Source organism: Bos mutus, chromosome 8 (genome assembly GCF_027580195.1).
Source record: "Bos mutus isolate GX-2022 chromosome 8, NWIPB_WYAK_1.1, whole genome shotgun sequence".
Lineage (NCBI taxonomy): Eukaryota > Metazoa > Chordata > Mammalia > Artiodactyla > Bovidae > Bos > Bos mutus.
The window spans coordinates 26,986,512-27,003,214 of NC_091624.1; the positions used below are offsets into that span (position 1 = coordinate 26,986,512).

A 16,703-nucleotide genomic window follows, 5' to 3' on the forward strand; every position below is an offset into this window, starting at 1 on the left:
ACTGAACCCACATGTCCTGCATCAGCTGCACTGGCAGGCAGATTCTTTACCACTAAGCCACCTGGGAAGCTCTCTCAAGAGAATATGCTGCATCGTATTTTATAAACAAATACTGAAAACTTTCATGGCAACAGGCATATTGTTGTAAAAGCATAAATATAAGCAAAGGAACATCCACCAACTTTGAGATTGTAAATAGTAGTAAAACCACTATCTGGAGGGATGTGTTAAAACCATGTATCTGGAGGGCTGACTGTAATTTAGTTGTACGTTTTTGACTTCATGGAGGGTCAGCACCCCTGCCATACTGTTCAAGGATCAACTATATTTCTAATGCTCTATTTCTTTTAAAAAACAGATTTGAAGTAAACAGCAAAATGTTAATACCTATTACTTCTTGATGATGGATACTATGTGTCTAATATTTTCTCTATACTGAAACAGAAGAACTAAAAATATAAACAGATAAAACACTGGAAGCCAGGAGGGACTAGTGTGAGTTGAAGTTTCATAATTCATACTGTGAGAGTCAACAGGGACTGTCTGTCTATACTAATCAATCAAGAAACAGTGGTGTAAGCATACCATTACTATCTACTTATAAAGATCTACAACAGATCTAAAATCAGAAACAAACCAGGTGGCAACAAGGAGGAATGCTGTTTTTCATTTCACTGTCTCACCATCTGAAATACTATATGTCTGTATTACTTTGAAAAACAGATATGTATTAAAGAGATAAACTCTGAAACCCAAGCTGGAGACTATTAAAGAGCATGTCCGATCTCCAGAAGTTTCTGAACGTCTTATTTCAGCTAAAAAGGGAATACTATATAAACCACCGTATACTTTGCTGAATTTACTTTCAGGAAACCAAACATCAGCCCTTGACTAACAAAACCAGTTTACCCTGAAACAATGTTGTAGTTGAGAGCAGGATGGTCTTTTGAGACAGGAGGAACAAGAGGCTCTGGTTGCCACTCTTCAATCAATTCTTCCTTTTCCTACAAGAGAAAAGCAGTTAAAATACAGTGCAGTGCTACTTACTGGACAGCAACTCTAGCAGTATCTAAACTGTTTGTTGTAATGATGCCATCGTAATGAACACGCTGCTAGAAAGAGGTCCAGATGCTGTGGCTGGAAATGACACTAAATCACCACTGAGTTTTGTGCACTTAACCCCTTACCTCTTTCCTCAACTCAGACTAAAGGCTCTTTTCCCATGAAACTTCCTGGGTGATGGAAAAGTTTTTTTCATTTTATTTTTGTTCAGAATTTTTCACTGCAGGAAGTATAAATGCTACTGATGATAAAACAAAAAGTCTACAACACAAAGACAAGAAGCACGACTGCAGGTTAAGTGACCTCAGCCTCTTGCAAAATATTACAGACAGCCACACCTTAGGTTCTTATAGGCATGATAGTCATAGGAAGGGATCAACTAGACTACAAAGCACTGTTTCTATAAGCCACTGGCAAGGATTCAGAAGCAACTGAAATATACCAAAAGACTCTGTAATAATGATTATTATAATAGGATTTAGTTGTTTGGAAATTTCTCACAGAAAGCCACTTTATTCCTTTTACCTGCTATTTCTTACATTACAGGTATTTTGACTATTTTGAGTTTCCTATCCTTTCTTGAACTAGAAAAGGCAGTGTAATTTTGAAAATGTACTCTGGATGTATACGATGAGATGAGGCACACCTGATGAACATGACAGAGACAGGAATTCTAGCCTTAGATAAGCCCACTCTTAATATTTCTATTTCCACACTCCTGTTAAATGCTTCTGTGTATGTTTCTCCTAATAGACAACTCTAGGGCATGGCCAGGAGCATACTCACTTAAGGCTCAGGAACTCAAAAATGCTTAGCTGAATAAATCAACTGCATGGAAGAACAGTAGCCTGAACAAGCCTAGAGCACGTGTGATACATATACACAGTCCACTCGCTACCATGGAGACAGATTTCAGAATCAATTCAAGATTGCCTGGTATTCAAGAGACTCTGCACATCTGCAAAACTGAGAAGGGCATTTCTTCTTTGCTACCATTAAGTTAAGCTTTAGAAACGCTCACACAGTTGTTTTTTTTCCTTCCACAGCTTTTAGGGTAAGATGTCAGTGACTACTGAATCTTGCTCTAGGTAAGCTTTGATTTTAGAGGGTTATCCTAAAATTATGTTTAGGCATTATTCTTTCAAAATGCACATTTGTGTGGACTGATATGCTTAAACTTAAATTAAGAATATTAGGAATGATCAACCCCTTAAACAGCTGGGCTAGAAATCTGTTCCATGGCCACGTAATCATTCACATGGAGTTCCTAAATACCAAGGGAAAAAAAGAAAACAGGATTTCTGGGCTGGAGGACTCAATCTTACTGTAATACTATCAAAAGAGTGTTCTATGGTACACTAATCCCACAAGGATCAGTGTGCCATAAAAAAAGGCAGGGGTGGGGATCCGTGGTCAAGTTTAGGGTATCTCTCCAGAGGTTCAAATAGCCACTGGTGTATAAAAAAACCTTTTATATAAGAAATCATGCAACAAGACACCTCTTTAGTTTGCTTTACTCAGGTTTCCTAAACTTATTTGCCCTAAGAGTCACTTGCTGCATATCCCCTAGAGGGGATACTGTCTGACCCTCTCATGATAAACATTAATGATCAAGATAGCAAGGGCCAGCCAGTGAAAACAAGGCAACACTTGCCACACTGCTGTAATTCTATTCCACTTGCACCTTCTCCTGTGAATGCTCCAGCAAGCAAAGAAAGGAGCAGTGTCCATCTTTGTGCTACACTTAACGCTGCCTTGTGAACTCCTGAAGTTGTAGGCACTTTTGTGGGAAAACACCTCTAACTGTACTTGTCTCTAAGTATTCTGGCATATTGCTATAGAGGCTGGACAGGGAAACAATCAAAGTCACAGAAACCACGCTGCAGTCAAAACTGCTCTTCCCCTCTCATACCTGGGGCACAGTTACTCAGTGTTCCTACCCACACGAGAAGGTGGGGGATTCCACAAACCCCTTGGTCCTCCATACTAACAGCCCCCAGAGGGCAGCACTGAAAGTCCTCTTGACACTTCTTCCTAAGGTTTGCCGAACTTGGGCTTGAGCTGGATTCTTTACCATACAGAACACATGAAAATTCGATTTGGGGTGTGAAGGTGGAGAGTGGTGGGATGGAGAGGATTCTCTCCGACTCTGAATCTCCTTTATGAAGACCACAGGGAAAACGTTCATTCACACTTCAGAAACAGTGCTGCTTTTCCCAAGCAACTCATGAAACCTTATAGGTGGACACTGGCAATTCAGCAGTAGCCCAAGTCTCCCTTCCAGCATCTAGTACGTTTCCAGACTGCTGTTTACTTCTAGCAAAATACAAAGGCCTGTAACATGGTACTCCTTTGGACACTTACTTTATCCCTGGATTCCTTGTAATTCGTTTACCCTGATATTTCATTCCCGTTTTCCTTACATTCCAGAAACATTTTAACATATATATATAGTTGGGCCACCACAAGTCCTTTTGAAAGATGTAGCAACTATAATTGGAGAAGGCAACGGCACCCCACTCCAGTACTCTTGCCTGGAAAATCCCATGGATGGAGGAGCCTGGTAGGCCGCAGTCCATGGGGTTGCTAAGAGTCAGACATGACTGAGTGACTTCACTTTCACTTTTCACTTTCATGCATTGGAGAAGGAAATGGCAACCCACTCCAGTGTTCTTGCCTGGAGAATCCCAGGGGCGGGAAAGCCTGGTCGGCTGACATCTATGGGGTCACACAGAGTCGGACACAACTGAAGTGACTTAGCAGCAGCAACAACTATAATCATACACCAAATAATAAAATAGAAATTTAACTTCTCACCTTGAGTGTAAGATCAGATCGTTCTTGTAATTTGTAAGTTTTAGAGAAAAGAAGTCTGATTATCCAGAGTATTAAAATTCCTTCTAAAATAAGATGATAAGCAGGAGCCTAGGAGTCAAAAACAGAAGTAAAACACAAACAAGAAATAAACAAATATTTCCAAACCTGCACATATAATTTAATGCACCTGCATATACTACTACCCATGACCCTTACAAAACCTATTTATTACTTCTGGAGATTTACTTCCAAAGCTCACTTTATTTCTGCTCATTCCATTTCCCATTTCTAACAGAAGGCATGTCTCCTAACATGAAAAATCTCTAAAACTGCAGCTTTAAACCATCTTTAGGAATAAAAATTAATTTTTAAAATAAAATCTGACACAGAATTTCAATAATTAAACAATATTAACTATCAGATCCTTCAGGTAATTTGTATTTTTACTGGTAGGAAACAACTGTAACTAACAAACATTTTGCAGCATCACAAGCCTTCTGTCACCTTCACATATCACGGATGAACTGAGAATTACTTGGAAACCAGTTTCCACAATTTTCAAAGAATTTTGCACATCTTACTACATTTTCCGTATCCCTGATAAGCCTCTTTAAATTCTCCTTGGAACATGGCAGAAAGACTTTATTAATGCTTAAAGAAACAGCATGTCTCTTTTCTACCATAATTTCCCAAAAGTATGTAGTGTTTTCCATGTCAGCAGGCAAAAAGTTACCTTAATGAAATTATCCATGTCAGGTTTTCTTTTCAACTGTACATTTCCAGGATAAAGGCCAAGCTAGCTGACTTTTATGTTTTATACAACTAAACACACGAAGTGCATGTAGAAGATTCCAGATATCAACTAAACCACCATCAGTCAGTTATGGAGTGCTGTATTCCAATAGGTTGTCATTGGAAAGTCATTTAAAAGAGGTATTTAGAAATGTAAATACAAACTACTGTAAAGCATTAGACAGAAAGTGATGAGTCACAGTAGTTCAAAAAATTCTGAGGTGGTGACAGGGAAACTGCTGACAAATGCATACATAAACTTCCAGATCACTGCACAGGTACCTTTAAAACTCCATACATGTTATCTATGTATAGGTACACAACAAGACTCCTTAAATTCTACATCCAAGGTACACAGAAATTAGAAGCAAAACCAGAAATCTCTGTAAGATTATTTTTAAAATTTGCTGATCCCTCCTGAATATAATTCATTTAAGAATAAGGGCTCTACTAAAAAAAACCCTTTTGGTTTTATCAATAATTGGACTATAGCTGACAAACAAATATCCAAGTCACTAGTTAAACATTCCACCCCACAAAGACATCATCCTAAGAAAAGCTGAAATGTCTACTGAATTAATAAAAATTACAAATGCAGGTTCTTTTCTTCCCTAGGAAAGACATCCAGGAGGACTCCTCTCAAGGTTCACTCATGGTCAGGACTAAGGCATGAGAAGTTACACAATCGAAGGCAGTCTTCAGAAAGGCAGCAACAATATACAGTAGAAGTTACATTCATTTCTGAAACACAAATCTTAAATTTCACTGGCTCTTCTTAGTCACTGATAGGTCAGTTGGTAAAGAGTCCGCCTGCAATGCAGGAGACCCCAGCTGGATTTCTCGGTGGGGAAGATCCGCTGGAGAAGGGATAGGCTACCCACTCCTGTATTCTTGGGCTTCCCTTGTGACTCAGCAGGTAAAGATTCTGCCCGCAATGCGTGAGACCTCGGTTTGATCCCTGGGTTGGGAAGATCCCCTGGAGAAGGGAAAGGCTACACACTCCAGTATTCTGGCCTGGAGAACTCCAGGGAGTTGCAAAGAGTGGGACAAGACTGAGTGACTTTCACAGTCACTATGATTAACCTATGGTTGGACATCTCCTAAGCCATATTCTCTTTCTTAACTGTTGTTGTTGTTGTTGTTGTTTTTTTCCAAAAAGTCCTGATGGGTCCTGATGCATCTTTCATCATCAGCGCTGCCAGTAAGTGCAATATTAAGTTTTAAGAAAATTATCGAAAGAAACTGAGATTCACTCTACATGAATGTGAGATTCATAAGCACAGCGACTTTTACCTGTTCGCACACTGCACTGCTTCTCGCATTTACATCTGTGCTGCCCAATATTATAGTCACTAGCACCATTAAACTACTTAAATACCCATCTAACGTAAATGAAAAATTCACTCCTTTAGCGGTACTCGCCACTTTTCAAGTGCTTAATAGCCACATGTGTTTAGTGGACACTGAACAGCTCAGTACAGTGCAGGGAAACTCACTAAATGTCGAATGAACGTTTTACACAAGAACGACATTTAAATTTTATATTATCTTACTACCTGAAATGGCTGGCCTTTCAAAAAACATCCCTTAACTAATCTTTCTTCAAAGATCTACTAAAGTCGTTGTATCTCTGCAAGACAGAAAATGGGACGTATGCGGAAGAATGACTATTTCATATTCCTAAATCATTCGGCTTCCTTTCCAACAAATCATTCGGCTACCTCCCAACAAAAACAAACTCCAACTTATTATTTTTTCCCCTATTATCTGCTCCACAGTTCCAAGGACCTGTCTTCCCTAGGACCTCTCCAGACTGAGATTTTCCATTCTACTTCCATCTCTCCCGTTTTAACAGTTCTGGCTTTTGACTAGTCTCTCTCCTGTATCCGGACAGGACCTGGAGAGGGCTCTCCACTAGCTGGAGAGCAAATCGAGACCCCCCAGTTCAGCTCCCACCCGCGCCTCCCTACATTCCGCCGCTGGGAAATATGTACCTCTGAGCCCTTCCAGGGAGCGACGCCGAGGGTCCGGGCGTGACTAGGCCAGGCCCGCCTAGGCCCTCAGCACAAAAATCCAGACAAAACGTCCCACTTCCCCAGGGCTGGGTGTGGTCGTAAGCCCCTGAAGTCGCCAAGCTCACCTCGTAGAGCGCCTGGACCATCTCCACCAGGACCCACTGCTCCGCGACGGTCGCCATAGTCAGCGGCCGGGATTCCCTTCCGGAAGGCAGATCGCAGGCCCTTCAGATACTGAGCGGCGCTGCCCAATGACGTCTAGGAGCCCGGGAGGCGGGGCTGCCGGGAGTGAGCACCGCCTTCTCGCGCCTGCGTTTTGTATGGCTGGCAGCTGCGTCATCTGAGGGAGAATTAGCATGGTGTGTGAATATTGACTTTAGGATCTCCCTGGGGTGTGGGGAATGGTGAGAATCGGCAGGCTGGTCCCCGCAGCATGTGTTCACAGCCAGGCCATTAACTGCTGGATCCCGTGCTGGGCTCTTGGGATGGAAGGGTTGTAATAAATGACCCTCACGCTTGGCAGGTAGTTGGGTTCAGGGAGTTATTAATGCAATCGCAAACATATTCTTTACTTTTAAATTATGTAAGTAATGCAAGAATGCATTATAATTAAAAAAAAAGACAACTCTTATTATTACCATTTATCATGTAAGGCTTTGTACGTATTAAGCCGTATAGCAGTTAGCTGTGGAATCTTCAAGAGCGTAGGTATCCAAACGTGATGTGCGCATATTTCGGTTGAATTTCTTAAATGTAACTGGGAGCATAGGGATAATACTGTTGCACAATTGTCTTCTATTCTTTTTTCTTCTTTGGGCAATAAATTTTATATTTATGATCAATGAAGACTATTTATTGTAATTTATGTGTATTTCTCATTGCATTTTATTTAAACATTTTTCTTTTGGGAGGCTTCCCTGGTGGCTCACTTTCTCCCCGCCCCGCCCCCGCCGACCACCATTTTTTCTCCTGTTACAAACAATGCTCAGTAACCATGGATGTATGTATGTCTTTCTGTGCATATTGGGGTATTTCCAACAAGTTTCCTCAAAGTCAGATTTTACTCAGTGTGCATGTTAATGTCAGTAAACACTGCCATACTGCTCTCCAGAAGGGCTCAATCAATATTAAATATTTGAAAGTGTTGTTATTCTGTTGTTAGTCGCTAAGTCCTGTCTTTTGAGACTCCATGGTCTGTAGCCCACCACGCTCCTCTGTCCATGGGATTTCCCAGTCAAGAATAGTGAAGTGGGTTGCCATTTCCTTCTGCAGAGGATCTTCGTGACCCCAGGGAGTGGATGTCACCTGAAGTTTTCAAAGGTGATCTAAATATAATCTGGGGGGACAAATGATTTAGATGAAAATAAGTGAGATAAAACTTTAAAATATCTTCCAAAATCATTTGGTAACTTAAAACTGTACAGCTTTTCTGTAAATAAAATTAAATGATGAAAATTCATCAAAAGTCTAGATCATTTCCAAATATGATAAAATATTGAAGTATTAATTGCTAAAGTCTCTTACTTACTTTTGTCTTTTTATTATAGCAAAACTAAATATGTTTACATTTATTAGAAACATGTCATGTACCAGATTTAAAAAATTATTATGAGGAAATCTATGTTTCTGGAAATTATGAAATGTATTCACAAGGTTACCAACCAAAAAATACTGGTATAACAAGCAGTTCACAATCAGTTACTGCTGTTTTCTTAGAAATTAAAGTTTCTAAGAGTTCAGTTCAGTTCACTTAAGTTCAGTCGCTCAGTCATGTCCGACTCTCTGCGACCCCATGAATCGCAGCACACCAGGCCTCCCTGTCCATCACCAACTCCCGGAGTTCACTCAAACTCACATCCATCGAGTCGGTGATGCCATCCAGCCATCTCATCCTCTGTCGTCCCCTTCTCCTCCTGCCCCCAATCCCTCCCAGCATCAGAGTCTTTTCCAGTGAGTCAACTCTTCTCATGAGGTGGCCAAGGTACTGGAGTTTCAGCTTTAGCATCACTCCTTCCAAAGAAATCCCAGGGCTGATCTCCTTGAGAATGGACTGGTTGGATCTCCTTGCAGTCCAAGGGACTCTCAAGAGTCTTCTCCAACACCACAGTTCAAAAGCATCAATTCTTCGGTGCTCATCTTTCTTCACAGTCCAACTCTCAACGTCCGTACGTGACCACTGGAAAAACCATAGCCTTGACTAGACGGACCTTTGTTGGCAAAGTAATGTCTCTGCTTTTGAATATGCTATCTAGGTTGATCATAACTTTCCTTCCAAGGAGTAAACGTCTTTTAATTTCATGGCTGCAGTCACCATCTGTAGTGATTTTGGAGCCCCAAAAAGTAAAGTCTGACACTGTTTCCACTGTTTCCCCATCTATTTGCCATGAAGTGATGGGACCAGATGCCATGATCTTCGTTTTCTGAATGTTGAGTTTTAAGCCAGTTTTTTCACTCTCCTCTTTCACTTTCATCAAGAGGCTCTTTAGTTCCTCTTCACTTTCTGCCATAGGGGTGGTGTCATCTGCATATCTGAGGTGATTGATATTTCTCCCGGCAATCTTGATTCTAGCTTGTGCTTCTTCCAGCCCAGCCTTTCTAAGGGTTAGGAATTCTAATTAATATGCAATTAAAATTAATAAGGAAAACATCTTCCTATGTATGGAAAAAATGTACAAGGAGTAGAAATACATTTTGCTAAGGGGAGCACATGTAATTTTGTCCTCAAAAGTTTTTTAAAAAAAAAAGAGGAAAGGAAAGCACAGGACAAATTTTGAATATATAAAAGAAAGAAATTATATAGAGGCTTATGGAAAAGAAACCCTGAGAAAAGTTTTGTGTGTGCTTAGGACTGGCTAAGGTTAAAATAAATTTAATTGGATGAATGAATTTTAATATTAAAACTAAGCTGTTGCTGGGAGTTCCCTGGAAGTTCAGGGGTTAAGACTCTGTTTCCACTGCAGAGTGCGTGGGTTTGATCCCTGGTCAGGAACTAAGATCCCACAGGCCACTCAGGGTGGCAAAAACCACCAAGCTGCTGCAAAACTAGAATTTTACTTTCTCTGTCTGCTAAGAGGGCAAAGTTTTCTTGCAATATCAATCTGTTTGATAGCAGATTGTAGAATTTATTTACCTCTTAAGTAGTTTTTTGAAATTTTCTGTATTTGCCTTTGAAATATTTTATTGTCACTTTGGTTAAGTGAATATTCATTTATACTGATGTATGGTCCTATTTGAATGAGTGTTTTAAAACCTTTTGCTATCTTTGACACATTTCCCAAAATCAAATTCTGGATAAAGTCTTTTTGACCTCAAGCTAAGTTTGAGATTTTTCAGCAGGCCCCTGGAAAAATCTCAAAAATGTGATATTAAACTTATTAGGTTGCAGAGTTCAAAAGAACAGCAATGAGAGATAAGAAAGGCTTCCTATGTGATCAATGCAAAGAAATAGAGAAAAACAATAGAATGGGAAAGACTAGACATCTCTTCAAGAAAATTAAAGATACCAAGGGAATATTTCATGCAAAGATGGGCTCAATGAAGGACAAAAATGGTATGGACCTAACAGAAGCAGAAGAGATTAAGAAGAGATGACAAGAATACACAGAACAATACAAAAGAGGTCTTAATGACCCAGATAACCATGATGGTATGATCACTCACCTAGAACCAGACATTTAACTTCTATGCAGAGTATATCATGCAAACTGCTGGGCTGGATGAACCACAAGGTGAAATCAAGATTGTCAGGAGAAACACAAATAACCTCAGATATGCAGATGACACCACCCTTATGGCAGAAAGCGAAGAAGAGCTAAAGAGCCTCTTGATGAAAGTGAAAGAGGAAAGTGAATAAGTTGTCTTTAAAGCTCAACATTCAGAAAACTAAAATCATGGCATCTGGTCCTGTTGGGGGCCAGAGTGAGGTACTCCGCCCGTGACAAAGGTCATGAGGAAGGAGGCTCGACATACGCAAAGGCGGGATCGAGCCTCAGGAGTCCCCCTGGAACTCCTCGAGCATCTACCCCCATAACCAGAGCCTGCCTACTTTACTACTTTGTGCTCTTACCTACACCTCTGACTTTACGGGGGGCTGTCCCCCACCACCTCTTTCGGAGAAGGAGTTAACCTAGAGCTCCAGTTAATAATAATTCCTGGGCGTGATAGGAGTGTTTTAACCTACAAACTCCTCTGAAGGTTCTCTAGCCTGCCTGACAGGCTCGTCCAGCCACATGTGATTGCTCACAGCCTCCCAACCATGAGAGGCACAAGATGCTTTAAACTCTCTAAAAACAGGTTCTTTAGAGAAGTTAGAAAACTATTAGTATAAGTATAATGGGCTGATTAGAAATTGTGTTGGTGAAGGGTTTTTCATTTGTTGAGCCAATGTTTGTTGCTAAGTCTCCACATCCCCTGCCCTTACACACATTAATGAATATATAGAATTAACCTTTGATACTAATCACGTTAGACCTTAGGCTAAGTAAATTCTTTCCTTAACTAAAACCCACTACACCCTCACCCTGTAGGAATGTAACTTTATTTGGGTGGCATCTGTTTTGAGAATAATCAGCCCTGGAGAAATAAGTGTCCTGATTGACTGACCGCTGTCACAAGGAGAGGGTCGTAAATTGTCAGCAGGCCCCCCTGGCCAGAAGATGATGTAACACCCCTAAGACCTCTGTATACATTTGTATGAAGCACCTGACTTTGATAAAAGTCAGGACTGCTGACCCCGCGTGACTTTTGCATAACATCTCAGTGTATAAAAGTAGACCATGGAAAATAAAGAATTGGGATCAGTTTCTCGAAATACTGGTCTCCCCATGTCGCTCTCTCTCTCTCACTCTGGCTGAGTCTCCATCTGGAGCCTTGGAACCCACCATGCTTACTAATTATGCCTGGGCTTCTAAGATCCGACCGGGAGGCCTCAGTGTCTCCTCTCCTTCGGGAGAACGGAAGGACGCCTGCGGCCTACGTAAGTGGTGCAAACTTCTTGTCTTGAAGTTTTATTGGTCTCCCGCGTAAACCAAGCTACTCAGCCTCTTTTCTCCACTGAATTTTCCTACTGAGCTATCCTTATTCTATTACTCTTTATATCTTTAATTAATATCTAATTGAAGCTATTGTATCCTGATCCTCGCCTATGCCGTCTCTCCTTCGAATACCCTGGATCAGCCGGGGCTGGTCCCCGGCATGGTCCCATCACTTCATGGGAAATACATGGGGACACAATGGAGACAGTGAGAGACTTTATTTACCTGGGCTCCAGAATCACTGCAGATGGTGACTGCAGCCATGAAATTAAAAGATGTTTGCTCCTTGGAAGAAAAGTTATAACCAACCTAGACATCATATTAAAAAGCAGAGACAATACTTTACCAACAAAGGTCTGTATAGTCAAGGGTATGGTTTTTCCTGTGGTCATGTATGGATGTGAGAGTTGGACCATAAAGGCTGAGCGTTGAAGAATTGATGCTTTTGAACTGTGGTGTTGGAGAAGACTCTTGAGAGTCCCTTGGACTGCAAGGAGATCCAACCAGTCAATCCTAAAGGAAATCAGTCCTGAATATTCATTGGAAGGACTGATGCTGACTTCAAAGAGCTGACTCGTTGGAAAAGACCCTGATGCTGGGAAAGATTGAAGGCAGGAGGAGAAGGGGACAAAAGAGGGCAAGATGGTTGGATGGCCTCATGAACTCAATGGACATGAGTTTGAGCAAGCTCTGGGAGATGGTGAAGGACAGGGAACCCTGGTGTGCTGCAGTACATAGAGTTGCAAAGTCGGATACAACTGAGCAACTGAATGACAATAACAACAGGTTTATTTGGTATGTCTAATTACATTGGAAGCACTGTCAAATGAGTAATGATGAGCTTTAGGTTGTATTATATGAAGGTTACTAATATAGATGTTGCAGAAATTATATAAAATTCTTAAAACTCAGATATGTCCTGGTATAATATTATCAATCACAATTCTAATAATTATTTTAAAAGGCAAAAGTTTTATTTTGAAGAAAAACATGAGTAAGAATCTAGTTATGATTTTAAAATATTGTATGTTACAGGAATAACCAAATTTCCTTGTCATTTGAATTAAAAGATATTTAACCATGCCATTTTAAGTATTTTGTCATTTATAGACAGTTTTACTGTCTTACTCTGATGCTTTCTCAAAAATGCTTTATCTTCACAAAGATTTACAGAAAGGATTTTTCTGAGAAATGCAGATTTCCCAATAACTTTCAAATCATACACTTAATTGAATAAGGAATTAACAAATAAAAATCCCCTACAGTAGGACTTCCCTGGTGGCTCAGGTGGTAACGAACCTGCCTGCAATGCAGGAGACCCAGGTTCCATCTGTGTGTGGGGAGGATATCCTGGAGAAGGAAATGGCTACCCACTCCAGTATTCTTGCCTGAAAAATTCCACAGACAGAGGAGCCCAGTGGGCTATTGTCCATGGAGTGGCAAAGAGTTGGACATGGTTGAGCACCACACAAGTAAGTATCCTGTTTGCAGATTTCCCAGCAACCTTACCAGCTGACTGAAGCAGGCACAAGAATCTTAGGATATTTGGGGGACCTCAAGAAGAGAAGAATTCACCCAAATATATAGGTATTACAGGGAAACCTGATGGCAAGTCCTTGATATGGCTTCATGACTTTGTGGCCTCCATAGGCAAATAAAAATTTAACTTGGAATTCCATGTGAAAAATTCCAGCAAAGCAAATTTTAAAAAGCCTTTATGGTCAATCATCATTTTTTTTTGGACATATTTAAATATTCAGGCCAGGTTTAATGAAACTAAGCTTGTTTCAAAAACTAGTCTTTATTCAGCTATCTTTGTTAGAAATGAAGGTGATATTAGAGAAAAATGTTTTTCAGTAGAACTTTAATACACAGTTATAGATATTAGATTCTAGTTCTGTTAGTTATCTTCAAGGTTTTGCTTTTCCACTTATTAGCTGAACTGGATCCTGAATTCTAGTTTCCTCAAAAGTTTTAGTATAACGTTCAAACTAATGTTTCAATATTTCTCCCACTTTTGACTTGGAATCACTGAGAACTAAAACTTCCCTTTTCCTAAATCTCTGTAAACTGAAAATGAATAACTCGATATAAATTTAAGAGAGATGACCACAATAGCCCATGTTTAGACAATCTTTGTGCTTATTGCTATGTAAGCCAACAGAAAAGTTACCTAAACACCCAAAGACATCCTCAGAGACATTCCAAACTGCAAAAGATGCTTCAGACCTGACACTGAGGAATCTGGACTGGCAGCACTCAGGACTGAAGACAGTGGGTTTACAACGTGCTCCAATCATTAAGCATTGTTTTTCTTTCATCTCCATAGAAATGCCTCTTATTAAATACCTGACTGCCCATGCCCTATAGACCTAACTTTGAGAGCCCACCTGCATCTCCGCTTCCTGAAATAAGTAACTAAACTGATCTGTTATCAGGACTAAGAGACTGATTCAAAGAGATATAAAACAATCTATCAATTTAACTTCTGGACCGTGAAACTTCAAGTTTCAAAAATGGGACTGCAAAGGAGCAAAATTTACCCCCTCCAAAATGTTTCTTTGGCATGCAGATGATTTTGAGCTGAAAAAAGTCAAAGCCCAAAAGACTCAGAAAGAACCTTTGACCTTCCTCCTAACTGCTTAAAGACTGTAGATAAAAGAGCAGTTACCATAGATAACTATGGTATGAACTGGGCATGTAGCAGGAACCTAGCAAAGTGCTTGTTAGAATTCCTCTCTGTCCCACTCTGCATGACCCAGCAGACATTTATTTATCAAACATTTGCTTTTCCATATCCATGTAAATTGCTTTCCTCCTCTTTGAAGTCCCAAACCACTACCCACAACATCCTATTTTGTCTCCAGCCAAAGATGATATGTAAGGTGAGGGTTTCTGCCATTTTGCTGAGTTACCCATTTTGCTGGGTCTCTACAATGTACACATTGTTATTAAATTTTTGCGTGATTTTCTCCTGTTAATCTGTTTAATGTCAATTTAATTCTTAGACTAGCCAGAAGCATCTACAAGGTTGAAGGAAAAATTTCTTCCTGGACAGAGTGAACCTGCAAAACCCTAAGCACCCCAACCTTGGACCCTAACAAAGGCAGAGCCCCAGATTCTCTCCAAGTTCTCTTTCTCTCTCCCCCTCTCCCACCCCATGGCTTTACAGTATGGCCCTGAAGCATGCTGTGGACTCTCCAAAACCTGTGAGTAATAATCTTGTTCTTTAAAGTTCTCTGATGGTTTCTGCTGAAGTGCATACTGCAGTCATAATAAGATTCACAAGGGCTGGACCAGGGACGTTGGCTCAGGTCAAGAAAATGCCTGTGGAGGCTGCCACAGTAATACAGGCCCTGGGCAAATCTCTCAGGCATTGTTAACCAACAGTATCTCTATCAGTAGGCTGAGACTAACACAACATACACATACAAGTATAATTTTTAGTAATGTTAAACATTTTTTGTTTATTTTGCTGGGTACCAGGTGGTTTATTTCAGGCTGAAGCATCATGTCTTTCTTCAGTTCTAGAACAATTTTTTTTTTTACTATTTCTATTTCATTTATGTGATTTTTTAAAAAAATTATTTATGGGAGAAATTATTTGCAAACTACATAACTGGTAAGAAATTAACATTCAGAATAAAGAACCTCTACAACTGAACAACAACAAAAAACAAGCTACCGAGTCAAAAAAAGGACAAGAGATTTGAGCTGACATTTCACCAAAGAAGATATACAAATAGTCACTTAGCACATAAAAGAATTCTTAATGGTGTTGAATTACACACTTAAAAGTGGATAAAATTGTAAAATTTGTTATGTATGCATGTTGTGCCACAGTGAAGAACTGCTTTTTCTTTATATGTATATATTTATATTTTATATAAATTAACTTTTTCTTCAAATTTCCAATTTTTGTCCTTTTAAGCTTCATTTTGGTAAACTTCCTGGTGTCAACTTTCTAATCCACTTTATTTATTTTTAGTTGTTCTTATTCAGTGCATCTGATCATTGATTTAAAATCTAATTTCAGTGATCATTTTTAATTTCTAGAAATGCTAATTGTTTAAAATTCTAGATGTGGAATTCATTCCACATCTATTTGTTGAGCATTTACTTCCTAAGGCACTGGAGCATAGAAATGCACAAAATACTCACATCCCTGCCCTCCTGGAGCTTACACTCTAATAGATAATAAACAGATAACATGGCTTAGTGTTATGAACTGCTATGAAGAAAAGGAAAGTATGTACAGAGAGAAAGAATTACAGAGAGTGCACAGGGAAGGCTCTCTGAAGAGATTTTGTTTGGACAGAACTCTTAATAAAGACATGAAATGTATGAATCTTTGGTGAAAGAGTGATCTAGGTAGAGGAAAGACCAAGTGATGAGATGTTTTGGGAATTCAAGCAACACCAAAGATGTGAGGTAATTGTATGGTAACGGTCAGTTCAGTTAATTCAGTTGCTCAGTCATGTCTGACTCTTTGCAACCCCATGGACTGCAGTACACCAGGCTTCCCTGTTCATCACCAACTCTCAGAGCCTACTCAAACTCATGTCCATTGCGTCAGTGATGCCATCCAACCATCTCATCCTCTGTAGTCCCCTTCTCCTCCCACCTTCAATCTTTCCCAGCATCAGGGTCTTTTCCAATGAGTCAGTTCTTCGCATCAGGTGGCCAAAGTATTGGAGTTTCAGCTTCAGCATCAGTCCTTCCAATGAATATTTAGGACTGATTTCCTCTAGGATGGGCTGGTTGGATCTCCTTGCAGTCCAAGGGACTGTCAAGAGTCTTATCCAACACCACAGTTTAAAAGCATTAATTCTTCAACTCTCAGCTTTCTGAGAGTTGAACTCACATCCATACATGACTACCATGGCAGAAAGCAAAGGAGAACTAAAGAGCTTCTTGATAAAAGTGAAAGAGAAGAGTGAAAAAGTTGTCTTAAAACTCAACATTCAGAAAGATAAGGGAAGTT

General features: G+C 40.0%; 1 protein-coding gene across 2 annotated transcripts in view; it reads right to left on the reverse strand.

Moving 5' to 3' along the window:
* SPTLC1 (serine palmitoyltransferase long chain base subunit 1) overlaps positions 1-6,948 on the reverse strand; it is a 73,361-nt gene extending 66,413 nt beyond the window's left edge. For both annotated transcript variants that reach the window (XM_005887193.3, XM_070375239.1), the window contains exons 1-3: positions 6,812-6,948; positions 3,880-3,987; positions 910-1,004 (exon numbers count right to left, since the gene is read on the reverse strand). In XM_005887193.3, coding sequence (XP_005887255.2) covers positions 910-1,004; positions 3,880-3,987; positions 6,812-6,868 — 260 coding nt within the window. In that variant the 5' untranslated portion in view covers positions 6,869-6,948. The remainder of the gene's footprint in view (positions 1-909; positions 1,005-3,879; positions 3,988-6,811) is intronic.
* Between the last annotated feature and the right edge of the window lie 9,755 nt (positions 6,949-16,703).